We start from the raw sequence: 15,979 nt of genomic DNA on the forward strand, positions 1-15,979 counted from the left end.
GGAGATATAACTCCCGGCAAGGTCACCTGATGCTCTCTTCTCTGCCTGCGCTGCTTCGCTTGCGCTTCTCTGCCTGCGCTGCTTCGCTTGCGCTTCCTCTGCCTGCGCTTCTCGCCTGCGCTTCTCTGCCTGCGCTTCTCATCTCAGCGTTGTGGTAAGGCCGATCCACCATCAATTTCACATTCTCTCTCCTTATAAAATTCTGTTGATACCATATTTAGTAAATTACTTTGTTTTACCTCAGATTGTTGCCACTGTTTTCAATTATTTCGGGGTCCCTTATTTTCTTTTTTTTTCCGGGGGCGCGGATCCGCGGATCCCTCCGCCCTTCTAGTCACGGAACCGGGCCGAACCAGCCCGTAAACCGTTGACACAGTAGTGTCCTAGTAATCATGAAAGAAGTGTAAGGGGAGGGAGTGTGGAATCAGTGGCTTGGGCAATGGGTACTGGGAGCTGGGGGAGGAAGCAGGCCTGGTGTGACTCTGTAAATGAATTGCTGGCTCTGTGAGTTTGTTCAGCTGGAACCTGGGATTGGCGGCGCCTGCCTTGCTGAGTTGTGTTGCCTAATGCATCATTTACGGAATGTTTTTATAGAGGTGCTCTAAGGCAAGCTTCTTATCTTTGCTACTCTGCTTTTCTTCAAGATCACTTTCTCATACCCAAAAAATTGGAATGAACTTAAAAAGACAAAGCAGGTTTTCTTCTTTCTTGTCCAAGCAAGTTTGCTCTCATTTAGGTTGTAAATGAACATCTGTTTCTTTATCTCTGCCCTTAATGGGACACTTGCCCACATCTGAAAGCAGCTGCATAATATACCACAATTGTTTGGCTTTGCTGAGCAGGCATTCTGGACCTGATGTTAGATCACAGCTGACTCTAATTTGGCACGATCCTCACAGCTTTACAGGACTGAATTCTTCATTTTCTAGAGTTCTAAGCTTTTTCATCTGTGTGCTTTTGTGAAAAGAGCAGCACATGGGAGGTGAGGACTGACCATCAGATACCTGTGACCAAAGGAGTTCTGTTTGTGGATGTTCCTGTGCTTGTTTGTTGTTTTGATTTTTGCCTGTTGAAAAAGTGTAAATATCTGTGCTTGGTCGGTGTCATTACTTTATGAATTCCTGTTTCTTACACCCGCAAAGTAACAAAGCAAAGAGTAGGAACTGAATTATATTGCTATGTATTTTTATTTTGAAGGTGGGAAGAGGAGCGCTACCCTGAAGGAATTAAATGGAAGTTCCTAGAGCATAAAGGTCCTGTATTTGCTCCACCATATGAACCACTGCCTGAAAATGTCAAGTTTTACTACGATGGTGAGTTAAGCTGCACTTCCAGCAGAGGTTGGGAAGGGAAATGAACATTCTTGGGGCATGAGGAGCTGAGGAGGTGACCTTGTTACAGTGATTGGCTTAGAAGAAGTTCCTCAGCAGCTCAGAAAAGGGAGGATCTGTAGAACTAAAGGAACAGTCTGCTGAATTCTGTTGACTTGACACAGAGATAAACTTATGTTCACTGTTAAAGTGGTCAATCTCTCAGCTTTCTTTACAATGTGAGAGAGTCTTATGCCCAAAGTAGCAGTGTGTGACTAGTACAGTACATAACTGTTGCTGCTGCACCACTGGTCATCTGTTTTCTTCAACGTCATTGATTGTAATTTCCACAATTTGTGTTGAAATTCACAATCATTTAGTGACATTAACTGAATAAGTCTACTGAATTTTGATAAAGATGATGAGAACTTTGTACAAATGCATGAGATCATCCTGGCCTCAAAGATACACCCATCCAGTGTATGTCATGGTCCCATTTACCAATTACTGAGAGTAGTAGAACTAAGTGATGTGGGATTCTAGTATGCTGGGATTGCTGGTTGTTAGTCTCATGTGGAAGGGATTATATGATGTGATGCCTGCTGGAGATTGGACTTGATGACCCGTGTGTTTCCTTTTAGTCCTGTGATCATGTTAAATGAAGGATCAAATTAGCCCAGGATTGAATTAAGTGGGAGGCATTTGGAAGGGTAGAAATGTAATTTTTGTGAAGGGGACATCTGTGCGTGGAACTCTTCCAGAAGCAGTGTGGTATTTTCATGTGACATGACACATTTTTAAATATTGAGAAATAGGTGGCATTCATTTGCAGCGACAACATAGTGAAATAAACAGATTTCATCCTGTAAAGATGATCTCTAAGCGAGTAGCACAATGATCAAGGATGTCTGTTTTCCTGCAGCTGTCTGTCTGAGGGTTTGATAAGAACTCGTTACCATGTTGGAAATATTTTTTCTCCTCTACTGAAGAATGTGATCTCTCCTGTCTAGAGACAGAGAAGGGCAAACTATGCTATAATTATCCCTTTGGCACAGGCAGCAGTAAGCCTCTATCCTGCCACCTATTCCACAAAGCCTCTAGGAAATGCAGGGATTTTTGCAATCTCTGTCTTTGTCGTGGAAACAATTGATCAATAGGCACAAAAATTAGAGGCAGGGGTGGATTCTGGCAAACAAAGCAATTGCATAAGTCTTCCTTGAGAAGCTGGGGGGGAAATAAAAATCAGATGTCTGATTTACGCAGCAGCTGCTGAGGGCTGCTCCCCGTGCTTACAAGGCATTGTCTAATTTCGGGATTATCCTAGGATGATTTGTAGCATCCAATAACCACACTATAGCTGGCCAGCCAGCTGCCAAGCTGCCAGTTCTCACTGGAGGAATCCATCCTTGTCTAGCAATTGCACTGCAGCAAGACTGCTTGTTCTCATCTGCCTGATGTCTGCTGGAGCTATTGGTAGTGCTTACAACACCAGATTTGGTGAAGGAGCTTGAAATGCTGAAAGCCATCTTGTAGGACTTGGCTACATGTTTGAGTGAGTGGGTTAACTTGCTTCTGCTCGTATCACAAAGGTGCCTTAAACTTGCACTGTTCTTTCTGCAGATGGGGCAAGGTAAGAGTGTAGGTGATGGCAGTGGTGTTTGTCACAGCAGTGTGATCTCTTCTGCTCCTCGTGTCACTGGGTTGCTCTCTGGTTTTCAGGTTTTAAGTTCAGTAACTAATGCTCAGGGCTCTGAAATACATCTTTTGTTTGTTTGTTTTCAAATATACATTACTGCCAGTGAGAGCCTTTTTGAACTTTTATGAAAAGTGGAAATTCAGTAGAATGGAATCTATTTTAAACTGGTAAGATAAGGATGACTGAGCCTGTACTACTCTTCAGCAATTTGGGAACAGCTTCAGTCATTTAAACCCCATAATGTCTTATTTACTCGATAGCTTCTTTCAAGCTAGACTTGCAGCCTGGAAAAAAACAGCTTCCCTTGCTGTCTCTCCCTTCCCCCATTTCCTGTTGTAGGAAAACAAATGCAGTATTTTAGGTTGCAGCTTACAAATTGGCAGAGTTTCTGTTGGTTTTATTTAATTGTGGGATATTCTTAGATCATCGGGAGGACCCTTTGCGAAGTCCTGCTTTACGAGTCTTTATAGATCTTTATAGATCTTCAGGCTTTATAGGAAACTCCTGTGCTTTATTTTTGGAGACGTAACTTTTCAAAAAACATCAAAGTGCTATTTTTTCCCAATAACTTAGAATCAGCAGTGGTGCTTCTTGTATTGACTTTTGTGCAGTAAGAGTCATTACAAAATCCACAGGTGTTGACTGCCTGCCAGCCCACTGGGACTTCAGATATTCCTTGCAACTTGCTGGAGATGTGAGTTGCATGCAAAATCCTTCACAGGGATCACAGGCACCTCAGGAGTGCAATCTGGACCAAAAAGACTCGATAGGAATGTTAGATCCACAGCTTCGATACTGCAGCAGCCTCTTTTCCCTTGTGCCTTAGTCTTTTTCCTTGCAGCAATTTCAGTTTGCACTGCAGTCTTGCAGATAAGCTGAAGTGTGACCTCCTTGCTCACTGCAAACTCGGTCTGTCTTAAAAATGACTGTATTTTGAGCCTGATTTGGGGAGACAGGAACATGTTCCCACGGTAAAGGACTCAGACTATTAGCAGAATCCTGATACGTTTCCCTAAAACGAAGAGGAATTAAATATTTGGCATCACTTTTCAGCCTATGCGTGGTGTGTGTGTGTGTATATATATATATGTAGGAAAAGCTCTTCCTGGCTAGAAATAGCTAAAGGCTAGAAGGGGTGTTCCAGAGCATGTCTGTCTGTGGGTTGAAGAGGAATACAGAGGCTGTATTTCCCATATGTCCAAGTGCCAGAATATGAATATTAATAACATTCCTTGCCTTTTTCACTTCAAACAGCAGCATCTCCTCAGGAGCGTACGCACCACCAGGCTGCCACAGCAGAGGGTTTCCTGCAGGAGGCCTTTTCCCCTTCCTGCCTTGCATCTCTGGCTTGTTTCGCATCAGACTCTTGCTTTCTTTTTTAATGTTCAAATTCCAGAGGAAACCACGTCCTTTAAAAATCTTTCTTTGTAGGTAAAGTCATGAAGCTGAGCACCAAAGCAGAAGAAGTTGCCACATTCTTTGCAAAAATGCTTGACCATGAATACACTACGAAGGAGATCTTCAGGAAAAACTTTTTTAAGGACTGGAGAAAGGTATGCATGTCATCCTGGGCTGCGATGACTGCAGGCATGGCTGGTGTCCCCTCGGTGCTAGGCAATGGAAAGGGGCTGATGTTCCATGCACAGGAATTAGCTGTTGGCAACTGAAAGTGCATTTTCCAGATTATCCTGTGGTTTCACCAGGAAGTGAATTTATATTTTATTTTATATATATTTCTAAACCGACAAAGTCAGGCTTCTCCAAACCAAATTTGCCTGTTGCAGCTTGAAGGGCATTGCTGATCTGTCAGGTCCCTTAGAGAGCATTCTATATAGCAGTAGAAAGCCCTTTCCAAAGACCTAGAAGCCAGAAGTTCCTCAGTGAACTTGTCAGCTGCAAGGTAAACCTATGGACACAGTTCTCTTAGGCAAGCTACCAGATTTTACTCTCAACAGCCCTGGCAGCTGTTCAATTGAGAGCACTTTGCAAGGTGGTGCCTGCACAGATCAGACCACTGGAGGGCCAATGTTGCATGCGCTCTATTTCTTTTTCTTTTGTCTTTGTTTGACCTTAGCTGGAGTCAGTATGTGCAAGAATTTGAGGATTCCTGGGGGATTATTGTGAGAACCCATCTATAGTCCCTGTTGAAACTGTCAAGGGTAGGATAAGCTCTATTATCTCGTATGAAAATGTAAAGCACTGCTTTCTTTCTGCTAGGAAATGACCTCTGAAGAGAAGAGCACAATCACCAGCCTCAGCAAGTGTGACTTCACCCACATGAGCCAGTATTTCAAAGCCCAGACGGAAGCTAGGAAACAGATGTCCAAGGAGGAGAAACAGGTACCAGAGGGGATTCTGGAATTGTTGATGCTGACTTGTCAGCATCTTTGTGTAATTGTTTCTCTACTCACTTTGCCAATGTTCACTAGCTAAGATTAACTTTCATATTAATTGTAGGAATATTTTCTCTGCAGCTCGAGTAGCACAAAGCACTGTTTACAGCTGAACCTTCATCCTGACTCAAAATGATATTGATAGGGTTAAGGTTCTTGATCTTGCTTAAGTAAATGATGGGAATCAGAGGTGTTATGTCAATGGGAGCCTTGGTCCACGGCCAGTAATGAGCAGTGGCTCTTCAATTAAGGATTAATTTTTATTTTAGGACATCCTTAGGTTTGTAGGGGAAAAATCAGGGATAGTGGAAGGGATGCAGCCCTGACACTAGTGAATAAAATATATTGAAAACAGGTCTTTTTTTAATGCGGTCTTCCAACTAAAAATGCAATTTTATTTTCAGTAGCATAGCTACAGCAGCTTGTAAAGAGAAAAGTAGTGTTTTTCTTGTTTTATTTTGAATGACTGAGGCATACTACAAATAAAAGTTGGAACCTCATCTCCAGATTCTCAGCTGATCCTTTGCAATGCTACAGTAATTCTGAAGAGCCTGGCAGGTTGAAAAAGTATGGCCTTTGGAGTCAGAGGAGTCCTGCCAAATTAGAGAACTCATGTCATATTGCTGTTTCTGTTCAGTAAACATTGAGTGAGTCTTTCCCTGTTCCCAGCCACAGTAACTATTACTTAGAATAGAGCAGAAGTGGATTTTACTGCTAAGTTTCATAGCTGGCACATCAGTGCTGTCTGTAGGTCAGATAGTTTATTTTGGGCTGCAATGTTTGTATTTTTCCCAGCTTTTCCTTCCATGTTATTAGAGTTCAAGCAAAGAAATATGCAGTGAAATCTCAGCACATTCTTAGTTAGGAGACCATGTTCTGCCTTTGAGACCATTGGCTGACACAGACCTGACATGCCTTCAGTAGCAGGCTGAAAACATTCCTCTGCTTGCTTTCTGATGCTGAGTTCAAACACAGAAGACTGAACGTTTTCTACATTAACAACAAAATGTAACATCCAGTAGATGTAATATGCTTATTCAGGGGAATGAATATAAATCATCAGTACTGTAATGGGGCTGTTGTACTTAGACAACCTTTGTAGCTATGTTATGTGATACAGAGAGAGCGGTGAGGTGCTGGATCAGCTGCCCAGAGAGGCTGTGGATCCCCGTCCATCCCTGGAGGTGTTCAAGGCCAGGTTGGATGGGGCCCTGGGCAGCCTGGGCTGCTGTGAAATGTGGAGGTTGGTGGCCCTGCATGTGGCAGGGGTTGGAGATTTGTGATCCTTGAGGTCCCTTCCAACCCTGGCCATTCTGTGATTCTGTGATGGCTTCTGTTGTGAAAAAATAGTCTCCTTCACCAGCCCTCATCTGTTCCCTCAAGTACAAGTTTTAAGTGTTTTTGTACATTCTTGCCCTTTCTCCTGCTTGTTTATTGTGAATACTTACTTATCTGGGCTGTCTGCTGGCCCTGTGTGTGCAGCATAGGCACGATGGGAATCTGGATTTGAGTTGGTCTTCCATGTTTCTGTAGTGCAAATATCAAAATGTTCTAAGCCTTGGAATGCAGGGACACGTGGTGCTGGGCATGCTGTTTGATTTATGCCTTTGTTCTTTCTAGAAAATCAAAGAGGAGAATGAGCGGCTATTGAAGGAATATGGATACTGTGTGATGGACAACCACAAAGAGAGGATTGCTAACTTTAAGATTGAACCTCCAGGTCTCTTCCGAGGCCGGGGGAACCATCCCAAAATGGGCATGTTGAAGAGGCGCATCATGCCAGAAGACATCATCATTAACTGCAGCAAGTGAGCACGGGGTGTTTTGTACCTTTTGTACCTAGGATAGCTTCTTTTCTAAAACCCTGGATAGGCTGATATTTATCGTGTAGAAGTACACGTGCTCCTTATCTTGGTGGGCCTTTCTTTAGTCCTGCCTGATAAGCATCTGTTCTATTGCACTGTCAACAAATGAAAGTTGTTCCTAGGAATGTGTGTCCCACTGATAGCAGTTATTTTATCTTTGACTCCGCTCTTTGATTCACTTGATTTCCTACTTCTGAACATTTGTAGTTGCTTTGCCTTGGTTCCTCTACTTGTGCTTTCTTTGTGTGGTGGTATCCATTACTTAAAGCATTTTGATGTCTAAAATATCTTTGAATAGTTTTCATCTACTAATTTACTCAAATTCTGTGCAGGGATTCCAAGGTCCCTCCCCCTCCACCAGGACACAAATGGAAGGAGGTCCGGCATGATAACAAGGTTACCTGGCTAGTGTCATGGACAGAGAACATCCAAGGCTCTATCAAATACATAATGTTGAACCCTAGCTCAAGAATTAAGGTAAAAATTTAGTTGGAAAAAAAAAAAAATTACTGGTCATGTCTCCATGATGCAAATATAGCTGTAGGTTAGGAGAGAATAAGAAGTACACGTACTTCTGTTCTCCCTTGGAAAATTAATGGGAGAATGCAACCGTAGCACAGGACAGCGGATGAAATCTAAAAATACATCTTTTGAAAAGCATTGTGCCATTCCTGATAGGAATCCTTTACTTTTTATTAGCTGAAAAGAAAATAATTTAGTCAAGAACAAACTAACTCTGGTGGGTATTTTATCCTCTTTTGCCCCCAAGTCAATCCTAAAATAAAAAATTTGGCTGTGTTTCTGGCTGAGAAGATGACGAGCTCATGAGTGAAGGAAAACAGACTGTGCTGTGGGAGCAAGTAACTAGACAATGGATTAGTTTCATAAAAGCCTGTTGAAAGAGAAGTAGTCTTCGATTCAGGGGTTAGAATTTAAGTTCTTCTCATGAAATCTTTTTTGTAAGGGGTTTTTTCCTGGGTTGGAAAGATGTGTGTCCTACAAGCATGGAGGAAATCTTTGTTCCTTGTGAATTCATGCCCTCTTTTTGCCATGGCTTAAAGATATGATAATACTGATGAACGAGTGATATTGCCTTTACATTTTGTGGATGCTTAATTACACAACTGAAAGAATGTAAGTGTTATCTGAGTAAAGCAGAGGAAACCACTTATGTATTGAGAAGCATGGCAGACATAATGTCTTGGTGTCTTCATAGTTGCTTCCATACAAGCATTGCATATCCTGGAAATCTGAATTGCTTACAGCTACATGGCAGCACAGTTTGGAGCTGAGCTGCTTTAGCAGTGAAATCTCAGTGTTTTTGTGAGACTATTTGCTCCTCATACTCGTAATGACTTGAGAAGCAGATTGGAGCTGGTTCTCTGCCTGCTTTCTGATGCTGACTGTATTTCACTTCTCTCAGGGTGAGAAGGACTGGCAAAAGTACGAGACAGCCCGGAGGTTGAAGAAGTGCGTAGATAAAATCCGAAATCAATACAGAGAAGACTGGAAATCCAAAGAGATGAAAGTACGGCAGAGGGCTGTGGCACTGTACTTCATTGATAAAGTAAGGCTCACCCCCAGCTGCTACCCTTCTTGCCCTTTGGGAAACTCAGAACTGCTGTCTGCTCCTAAGGCAGAACTGTGCCCGGTTACTAAGGTATCCTGAGACTTCCTGGTGCTCAGGCCTCCATCTCCTTTTCCTTTCCCATTACCTGGAAATCAAGAGCAATAAACTATTGTACTGACCATGGTTATTTCAGGCAGCATTGTTTTAGCTCAGGCAAAATTCACAGCTGGGTCCCTGAATCTCCCGTTTGGATTACTGGGAGCTTTGTGGACCTTTTGTCTCCAGCTGTTTCAGTTTTTTCCTGCTGGGAATTTCTGCTACTTTGTCAACTCTTCAGCTGACCTCATAGTCATGAGGTTTCATAATTATGCTAAATTTCTCACCACAGCATAAAGAAAACTGATGTTAGATTGAATCACTTGGTGCTATTTAAAGCCTGCTCTCATGGAGCTGTTGCCTGCTACTGTATGATATTTTGACCAGCCAAATTAACAGTTCCTATTCAATATAGTTTGATGGAACTTCTATTAGAATAATTGTGTTTTCATATGACTATTAAAGGTTTTTCTTAAACAATTAGAAATTGGATTAGCTGGGACAGTTAAAATACATTTTTATGCAGCCAAATGTAGCCTTTAGGTTACTTAAATAACCTAAAGAAAGTATCATATATGTTGTTTGAAGTTTGTTTCTTTAGCATGCAGTGAAAAGGTAGAAGATGTATAACTAAAGAACTTCTTGATTTTGAGTCAGATTGAGTTCACATGGATCTCAGATTTCTTTAAATGTCGAACATTTTGAAATTAACATTTTTTAAAAAGAGATTTTGATAGATTGGTAGAAGATTTTTGGCTTTAGAATTATTTAAAACAGATTTTGGGAAAATCTAGGGAGTTTTTGAAAATTTTTTAAGTTTGGGGTTTTTTCCACTCAAATACATTTTCTCCTCCTTCCACTGGACACTCATATTATAGCTCTGTTATAGTCTGAAAGCCTCTAACATCTGTCCTTTACTGGGCTGGTTTGAAATGCTTCCCTCTCTTGTCTTGTTATAATTGTAGCTTGCTCTGAGAGCTGGCAATGAAAAAGAAGAAGGGGAGACAGCTGACACCGTGGGCTGCTGCTCTCTGAGAGTAGAACACATCAAGCTGCATCCTGAGCTGGATGGCCAGGAATACGTGGTTGAGTTTGACTTCCTCGGAAAAGACTCCATCCGATACTACAACAAAGTCCCTGTTGAGAAGAGGGTAAGGTATCTCCTCCAACATGCACACCCACTGAACTGCAGGAAAATGTGACTGCCACTGCAGTCTTATTGGCAATAACAGGGTGCTTTTTCCCTGGTCAGCTGCAGCAAGCCAACAAATTAGTTAATGTTCTTCCCTTCTTACTGGTAGTACCTTTAGTTGGTACCTACCAGCCAAAGCTTTCTTGGGCAGTGTTTCTTCCTTTATTTTTTTGTTGTCTACCAGTTTTCACATCTTGGCCTTATTCTAGAATAAATCCCCATCCAGCAGTTGGAGCTGGAGGGCACTGTCCAGATGGATGTTTTTGTAGATGTGACCAAACCTTGCATCTGGCCCACACCTCTGCAGTCAGCACAGTATGTTGGATAACACACAGACAGTACTATATTAATTGTAATGACGAAGTGCAGTAAATATTGACCTCTTGGCAAAAAAAAGATGGGAGAAAAAGAACCACAGACTGTGGCTGGTATAGAAATCTGCATATGCTAGACTTCTTACTCCCTTGGTTAAAGAAGAGAACATTTTTCAGTTTAAATGTACTGGTGTTGGTCTTCCTTCATGTCTCTTCTTCAGAGATTACAGTGGGGAATTGGTTATTGTGGAACTGGAAATCTCTCAGTGTAAGGTTTCTATAGAGGAAGAATGTGTGTGTTGATGAGAAGCTGGAAGCTGGGGATTTGGAGTACACAGAGCTGGAATTAGTGGTCTCTGTATAATCAAAAAGGCTTCAATTATTTTCCCATCCCAATGAGACTTGTTTAAGATGGAATTGGGTGAAACATCTAATGCTGCAGTGCGAAGGGATGGGGTTTTGGTAGCTTTACTCTGTGGGAAACGGCTCAGAGGTCTCTCTGGTTGGAATAATTACTGAGAGAAAGGGGAGCAGGTGGTAGCTTTGAGGTCTCCTCAGTTAGGCTGCTAAGCAGAGCAGAATCAAGGCTCCTGCAGTCTGGATCAAAAGGAAAAAGAATAAAGAGCATTAAATGCCCAGGACTCCTGTTGCTGAGGCAGAACTTTGAACACAAGCATTGTCTTAAGAGATGAATCTTTGCCTCCTATTAGGAAGTTGGGCCCAGCATTGTCACTGTTGCCTGAAAACAGTTTAGATGGCATCTTGGCAGTGTTACTTCCTCACATATTAGTGCTGTCCAGCACTGTCCAGTCCTGCTGCCTTAAGGTGTGGGTTTTCTTTTCTTACAGGTTTTTAAGAATCTTCAGCTGTTCATGGAGAATAAGCAGCCTGAGGATGACCTTTTTGACCGCCTCAATGTAAGCACCTAGTTATTTGGAAGGGAATGGTGGTAGAGGACCATAAACTTGCTCACTCTGCACTAGGCAATAACAGCTGCTCTGTTCCAAAAATGGTTTCAGAGGCAGGTGGTCTTTTTTTTTTTTTCCAGAGCTGGCCTCAGAGACCAGAGTGAGAGTCTCAATCTGTTGTCTGTATTGTTCACTGTGGCTGCAGGTTCCTGAAGTGATGGGCTTTTACTTTGGAGAGCCTGGCTGGCTCTGGCTTGGATAGGTTTTTGTCACAGTTTGGAAAAGATGATTGTGAGTTGACAGACTTTCAGAAGCCATCCCTAACACACTTGGCTCTATGGGAGCACCCTGGTGATTAAGGCACACTCCGTGGGATGGGATAGGCATGTTTCTACCTGCTGGGAACAAAAACCTCCACAGTGAAGAAAAGTTCTTTGACCATTCATGGTGCTTGATACTAGTCTAATACTTACCCGTTCTTTTTTCACTTTTCTTGTGGCTTCAGTGATGTTTTGGCCATTGGGTATCAGGTCCAAGTATGTGAGCCATACTTCCGCCATGAGCTGTATCATCATCATCCGTGTGTCCAGAGATGTCAGTAATGCAGTCAATTCTAATTCTATTTTCTCCTTTCTGCTTCCTCAGACCAGTATCTTAAATAAACATCTTCAAGACCTTATGGAGGGACTGACAGCCAAGGTATTCCGTACTTACAATGCCTCCATCACGCTACAGCAGCAGCTCAAGGAGCTCACTAACCGTAAGTCCTGTCCTTGTAGTTCCCACCCTGCAGTACAGACATGGCTTAACCTTCTATCTGCCCGCCACTCCCTGGTTGCTGTTTTCCCAGTGTGGGAGTGGTTGAACAGCCCAGTGCTGGGACAGTGCAGAGCTCATCTGTGAGCACACTACAGTTTGCCTGCTAGGCTATGCCTGGCCTTTACCAAATCTCCACTTGTTAACTGTAAAATGCCATAGGTGACAGGCAATCTCTGTAAACAGCCCCATGGGTCTTGGCTGCTCATTTACAGACACACTGGGAACTGCTAGCTTGCACTTCAGCAGCTTTACAAAGTGGACTTGTTGGAGGAAACTGAGTCCAACAGTGCCTTGAGCAGTACTCTGCTATTGAGCATGGTTGTGCTTCCTCTATCTCTTGAGAGACAAATGTTGTCTTTGTTGGTCTTGAAAGAGTTAAGGTTTGGAATGGAAGGGGACAAGCTCTTAATTAAAGTGTAGTGTTGAGACTGTCCCATCAGAGGGCACGGTCATTCCTGCAGTGATTGTGAGCTTGTAGAGTTGTTGGGCAGTGCTGACTGGGGCTGCTCAGCCCTGCAGAACCACGCTGTTCACCACTTTCTTTTGCTTTGCAGCGGATGATAACATCCCAGCGAAGATCCTTTCCTACAACCGTGCCAACAGAGCGGTTGCCATTTTGTGTAACCACCAGAGGGCTCCACCGAAGACCTTTGAGAAGTCCATGATGAACCTGCAGAGCAAGGTACCCCCCAGCCTTTGGGTTGGGGCAGGGCTCCAAGTGCTGCATCCCAGGAGTCATGTTTCCTTTCACTTGAGGTGAAATGGAAGCAGAGCCTGCTTTTCCCTGTCAGGAATTGATTAGTGCTGCATCAGGTGGGCCTGCTTGGAGAGGCAGACTCTAGAAGCACAGTGTTGTGCTGAAAAGGCCACCTTTCAGGTGTAATAGTCTTACACTTATAAAGACCATGACCAGACCCTTTATTCTGTTGCTAATCAGACACTGAGTTCTGCTGCCATCAAACTTTCAGAGCGGCAGCCTAGCTCTGATTTGTTTCCTCTAAAGAACCCAGAGTGGGCGTCTGCTCCAGTTGTGTGAATCCCAGGCCACTGTCAGTGCAGGCTGCGTATGTGACATGCTGTGCCTCTCTGACTTGACCTCTTCCTTTGCAAATTGTTTCTGGTGGAGGTCGTGAGGTCCAAAGGAGTTAGGTCTGCTTCTGGTCTGGCTTTAGAATAACCTTCACAATCAGACTTCTGGTTTGCACTGCAGTGACCCCTGCTTCTGTAACACCTAACATGGCTGCCTTCACCCTAGATCTTAGAGCTGGGGGGATGTTTAAGGGGATTGGCTGAAGGGGCTGCATAATGCTAAATCTCCCTGAATCCTAAATTTACCAATGGAGAACTGCTTGAAGCCTTAATACTTTTCAGCCAGAAAGATTTGGGGGCAAGAACAGATCCCTGCTGAGGGAAAAGGGATCGTTCTTCCTTGGTACTTTCAGAACTGGTACTGCTGGGATACATTAAAGATAGGCAAGCTGCCTAGATGGGCTGTTGGCAGGTCCCTTTGCCTGCTTCGTTGTAGCTTTATTAGAAGGCTTCCAGGAGCTTTCTGCCAGCACACCACCTTGTCTTTGGCAATGACTGGAACCCAGTTTTCCAAGGGAAACTTCTCACTACAATAGGATTTGCAGCAAACTGAAAAGCTAGTGGCCTAGTTGTTCTGCAGAAGTGCACCTGAGCGCTGATAAATTCTGAACTTGGTCACAAACTCACTCCTTTGGTCATGCTGCCCAGGGGTGACTGCCACAGTTGTCTGCAGCTTGTTGACAGTGCCACCCTCTGGTTTTGCCTCTCCTAGATCGATGCCAAGAAGGAGCAGTTAGCTGATGCCAGGAGAGAACTGAAAAGCGCCAAAGCTGATGCCAAGGTCCGGAGGGATGAGAAGTCTAAAAAGTAAGGCTGGTACTACTAGGCTGTGCAATGCTCCCAGTACCTCGAGCTCAAAATGGGTGCTTCAGCCCTCTGTTCTGTTTCCCCAGCCTGTGATCCAATTGATTTGGGAAGACTTTCTCAAGCTTTCTTATCCCCTCTTTCTTCTGTGCATGAAGAAATGGCCTTCAAGCCATCTGTGCTCTGCAGAGTAGTCACAGGGCTGCTGGGTTAAGGGAGCTCTGAAGGCAGAATCACAACATGACTATTACAGAGGGATAGGTGGGTTGGTTTTAAAGTGGGTGTAGCATCAGTGTAGTTGAGGCTGTTGCTTCCAACCCTTTAAAACAAAACTACTGCTTAGGATTTCTGTGCTGCATCTTTCAAAATGTCAGTTCTTAATTGCATGTGCTGAGTGTTTTGTGTCACCATCTGTGCTGACACAACTGCCTTTTGAGGCTGGTGGCATTGCTTACATGGAGCAGAATCCCTTTGCCTTCCCACAACACTGCTGCCTGAAGCCAAGCAGGTCATTAGGCATTAACTATTTTTTCCTCCCTCACTCCAGGGCAGTGGAGAGCAAGAAAAAGGCAGTGCAGAGGATTGAGGAGCAGCTGATGAAGCTGGAGGTTCAGGCTACAGATAGGGAGGAGAACAAGCAGATCGCCTTGAGCACCTCCAAACTCAACTATCTGGATCCTAGGATCTCTGTTGCTTGGTAAGTGTCTGCCCTGGGCTGTGCAGAACTGCTCCTTCACGTGCATGTAATCCCACAGTCTGTAGGCAAGGACTGTGGCTGAGAGCAGTGCCCTGTGCTGCCAGGGAGGTCTGACTCTTTATGGCCCTCCCTTCTGTCTTCACATGGTTTGGGGAAGTTCTCAATGGATCTCTTGGGTCAGGTGCCACACGCCAGTCATAGCCAGCACTGTGCTGAGAGGTGACGGGTCAGATTGTGCAGGGTGCAGCAATGGGAGGCTGGTCCTGCCTGGTGGCTGCGTGTCCTGTAATGGAGCCGAGCTAGGGAAGTGCTGGGGAGAGTTCTGCACCGCAAGGGTTTGAGAACCTGTGCTGGGCTGACACTTAACAGCATCTCTTCTTCTGCAGGTGTAAGAAGTGGGGAATTCCTATAGAGAAGATATATAACAAAACCCAGCGAGAGAAATTTGCCTGGGCTATCGACATGGCAGAGGAAGACTATGAGTTTTAACCTGTTTTTAATGAGATGAATGTTATGGGAATAAAAGGGGGAGTAGCCTGGTTTTTAGGAAGATTGATAAACTGTGAGCCTTACTTGTCCTTGGATGCTGGGGAGGGGGGAGAAAAGGGGCAAGTGAGCATGGGATAAAACAGCCAACATCTTGTAGAAAGCATAACCTGGAAATATCCTAAAGGAGCTGAGCCAGTTGTCCTATGGACAACTTATTTAAAAATGTTTCAGAGATCCAAATTCTAGCTGTCTGGTTTGTGTGGTTTTTCTCTTGAGGCAGAGCAAGTGGATGGAGGATTTGTCAACCTTCCGCCAGGCAAATTCACCATCACACTGAGAGCGTGGGAATCTTTAGCTACTGTATACAAAATCCAATTATATTGGTGCGTTTTTACAGTTAGGGTTTTGCAATAACTTCTATATTTTAATAGAAAATGGACTCCTTAACCCCTGCCCTTCCCCCGCCCCATTTCAGAATCTAACAAATCCGATTTAAGAAACCCAACGCACCTGTTACAGCTGTCACTTATAGTCATGGAAGTATCCAATATTATTTTTTTTTAATTGTCACTTGAAACGGTCGTGGCATTGGAACATAAATAACAAATATCCACCGCATCCGTTGGAAGCAGAGCGTGATGGGAAATGGAAATGGGCCCTCCTGACTTTTGTGCGTTCCTTTTTTGGTTTTGTTTTGTTTTTAAATGTGAATTTTTATTTCTTTTAATTATTTTAAA

General features: G+C 43.6%; 1 protein-coding gene across 1 annotated transcript; it reads left to right on the forward strand.

Moving 5' to 3' along the window:
• Positions 1–1,176: 1,176 nt before the first annotated feature.
• On the forward strand, positions 1,177–15,303 carry TOP1 (DNA topoisomerase I). Its single transcript, XM_010722322.3, has 13 exons — positions 1,177–1,313; positions 4,438–4,559; positions 5,224–5,346; positions 7,020–7,207; positions 7,597–7,741; positions 8,688–8,831; positions 9,896–10,081; positions 11,285–11,353; positions 11,990–12,104; positions 12,718–12,845; positions 13,965–14,059; positions 14,604–14,753; positions 15,140–15,303. The coding sequence occupies exons 2-13, from the start codon at positions 4,446–4,448 to the stop codon at positions 15,240–15,242; spliced, it is 1,560 nt and encodes a 519-aa protein (XP_010720624.1). The 5' UTR covers positions 1,177–1,313; positions 4,438–4,445; the 3' UTR covers positions 15,243–15,303.
• The last annotated feature ends 676 nt before the right edge of the window (positions 15,304–15,979 follow it).

The sequence above is a fragment of the Meleagris gallopavo genome, chromosome 22, assembly GCF_000146605.3.
Source record: "Meleagris gallopavo isolate NT-WF06-2002-E0010 breed Aviagen turkey brand Nicholas breeding stock chromosome 22, Turkey_5.1, whole genome shotgun sequence".
Classification (NCBI taxonomy): domain Eukaryota; kingdom Metazoa; phylum Chordata; class Aves; order Galliformes; family Phasianidae; genus Meleagris; species Meleagris gallopavo.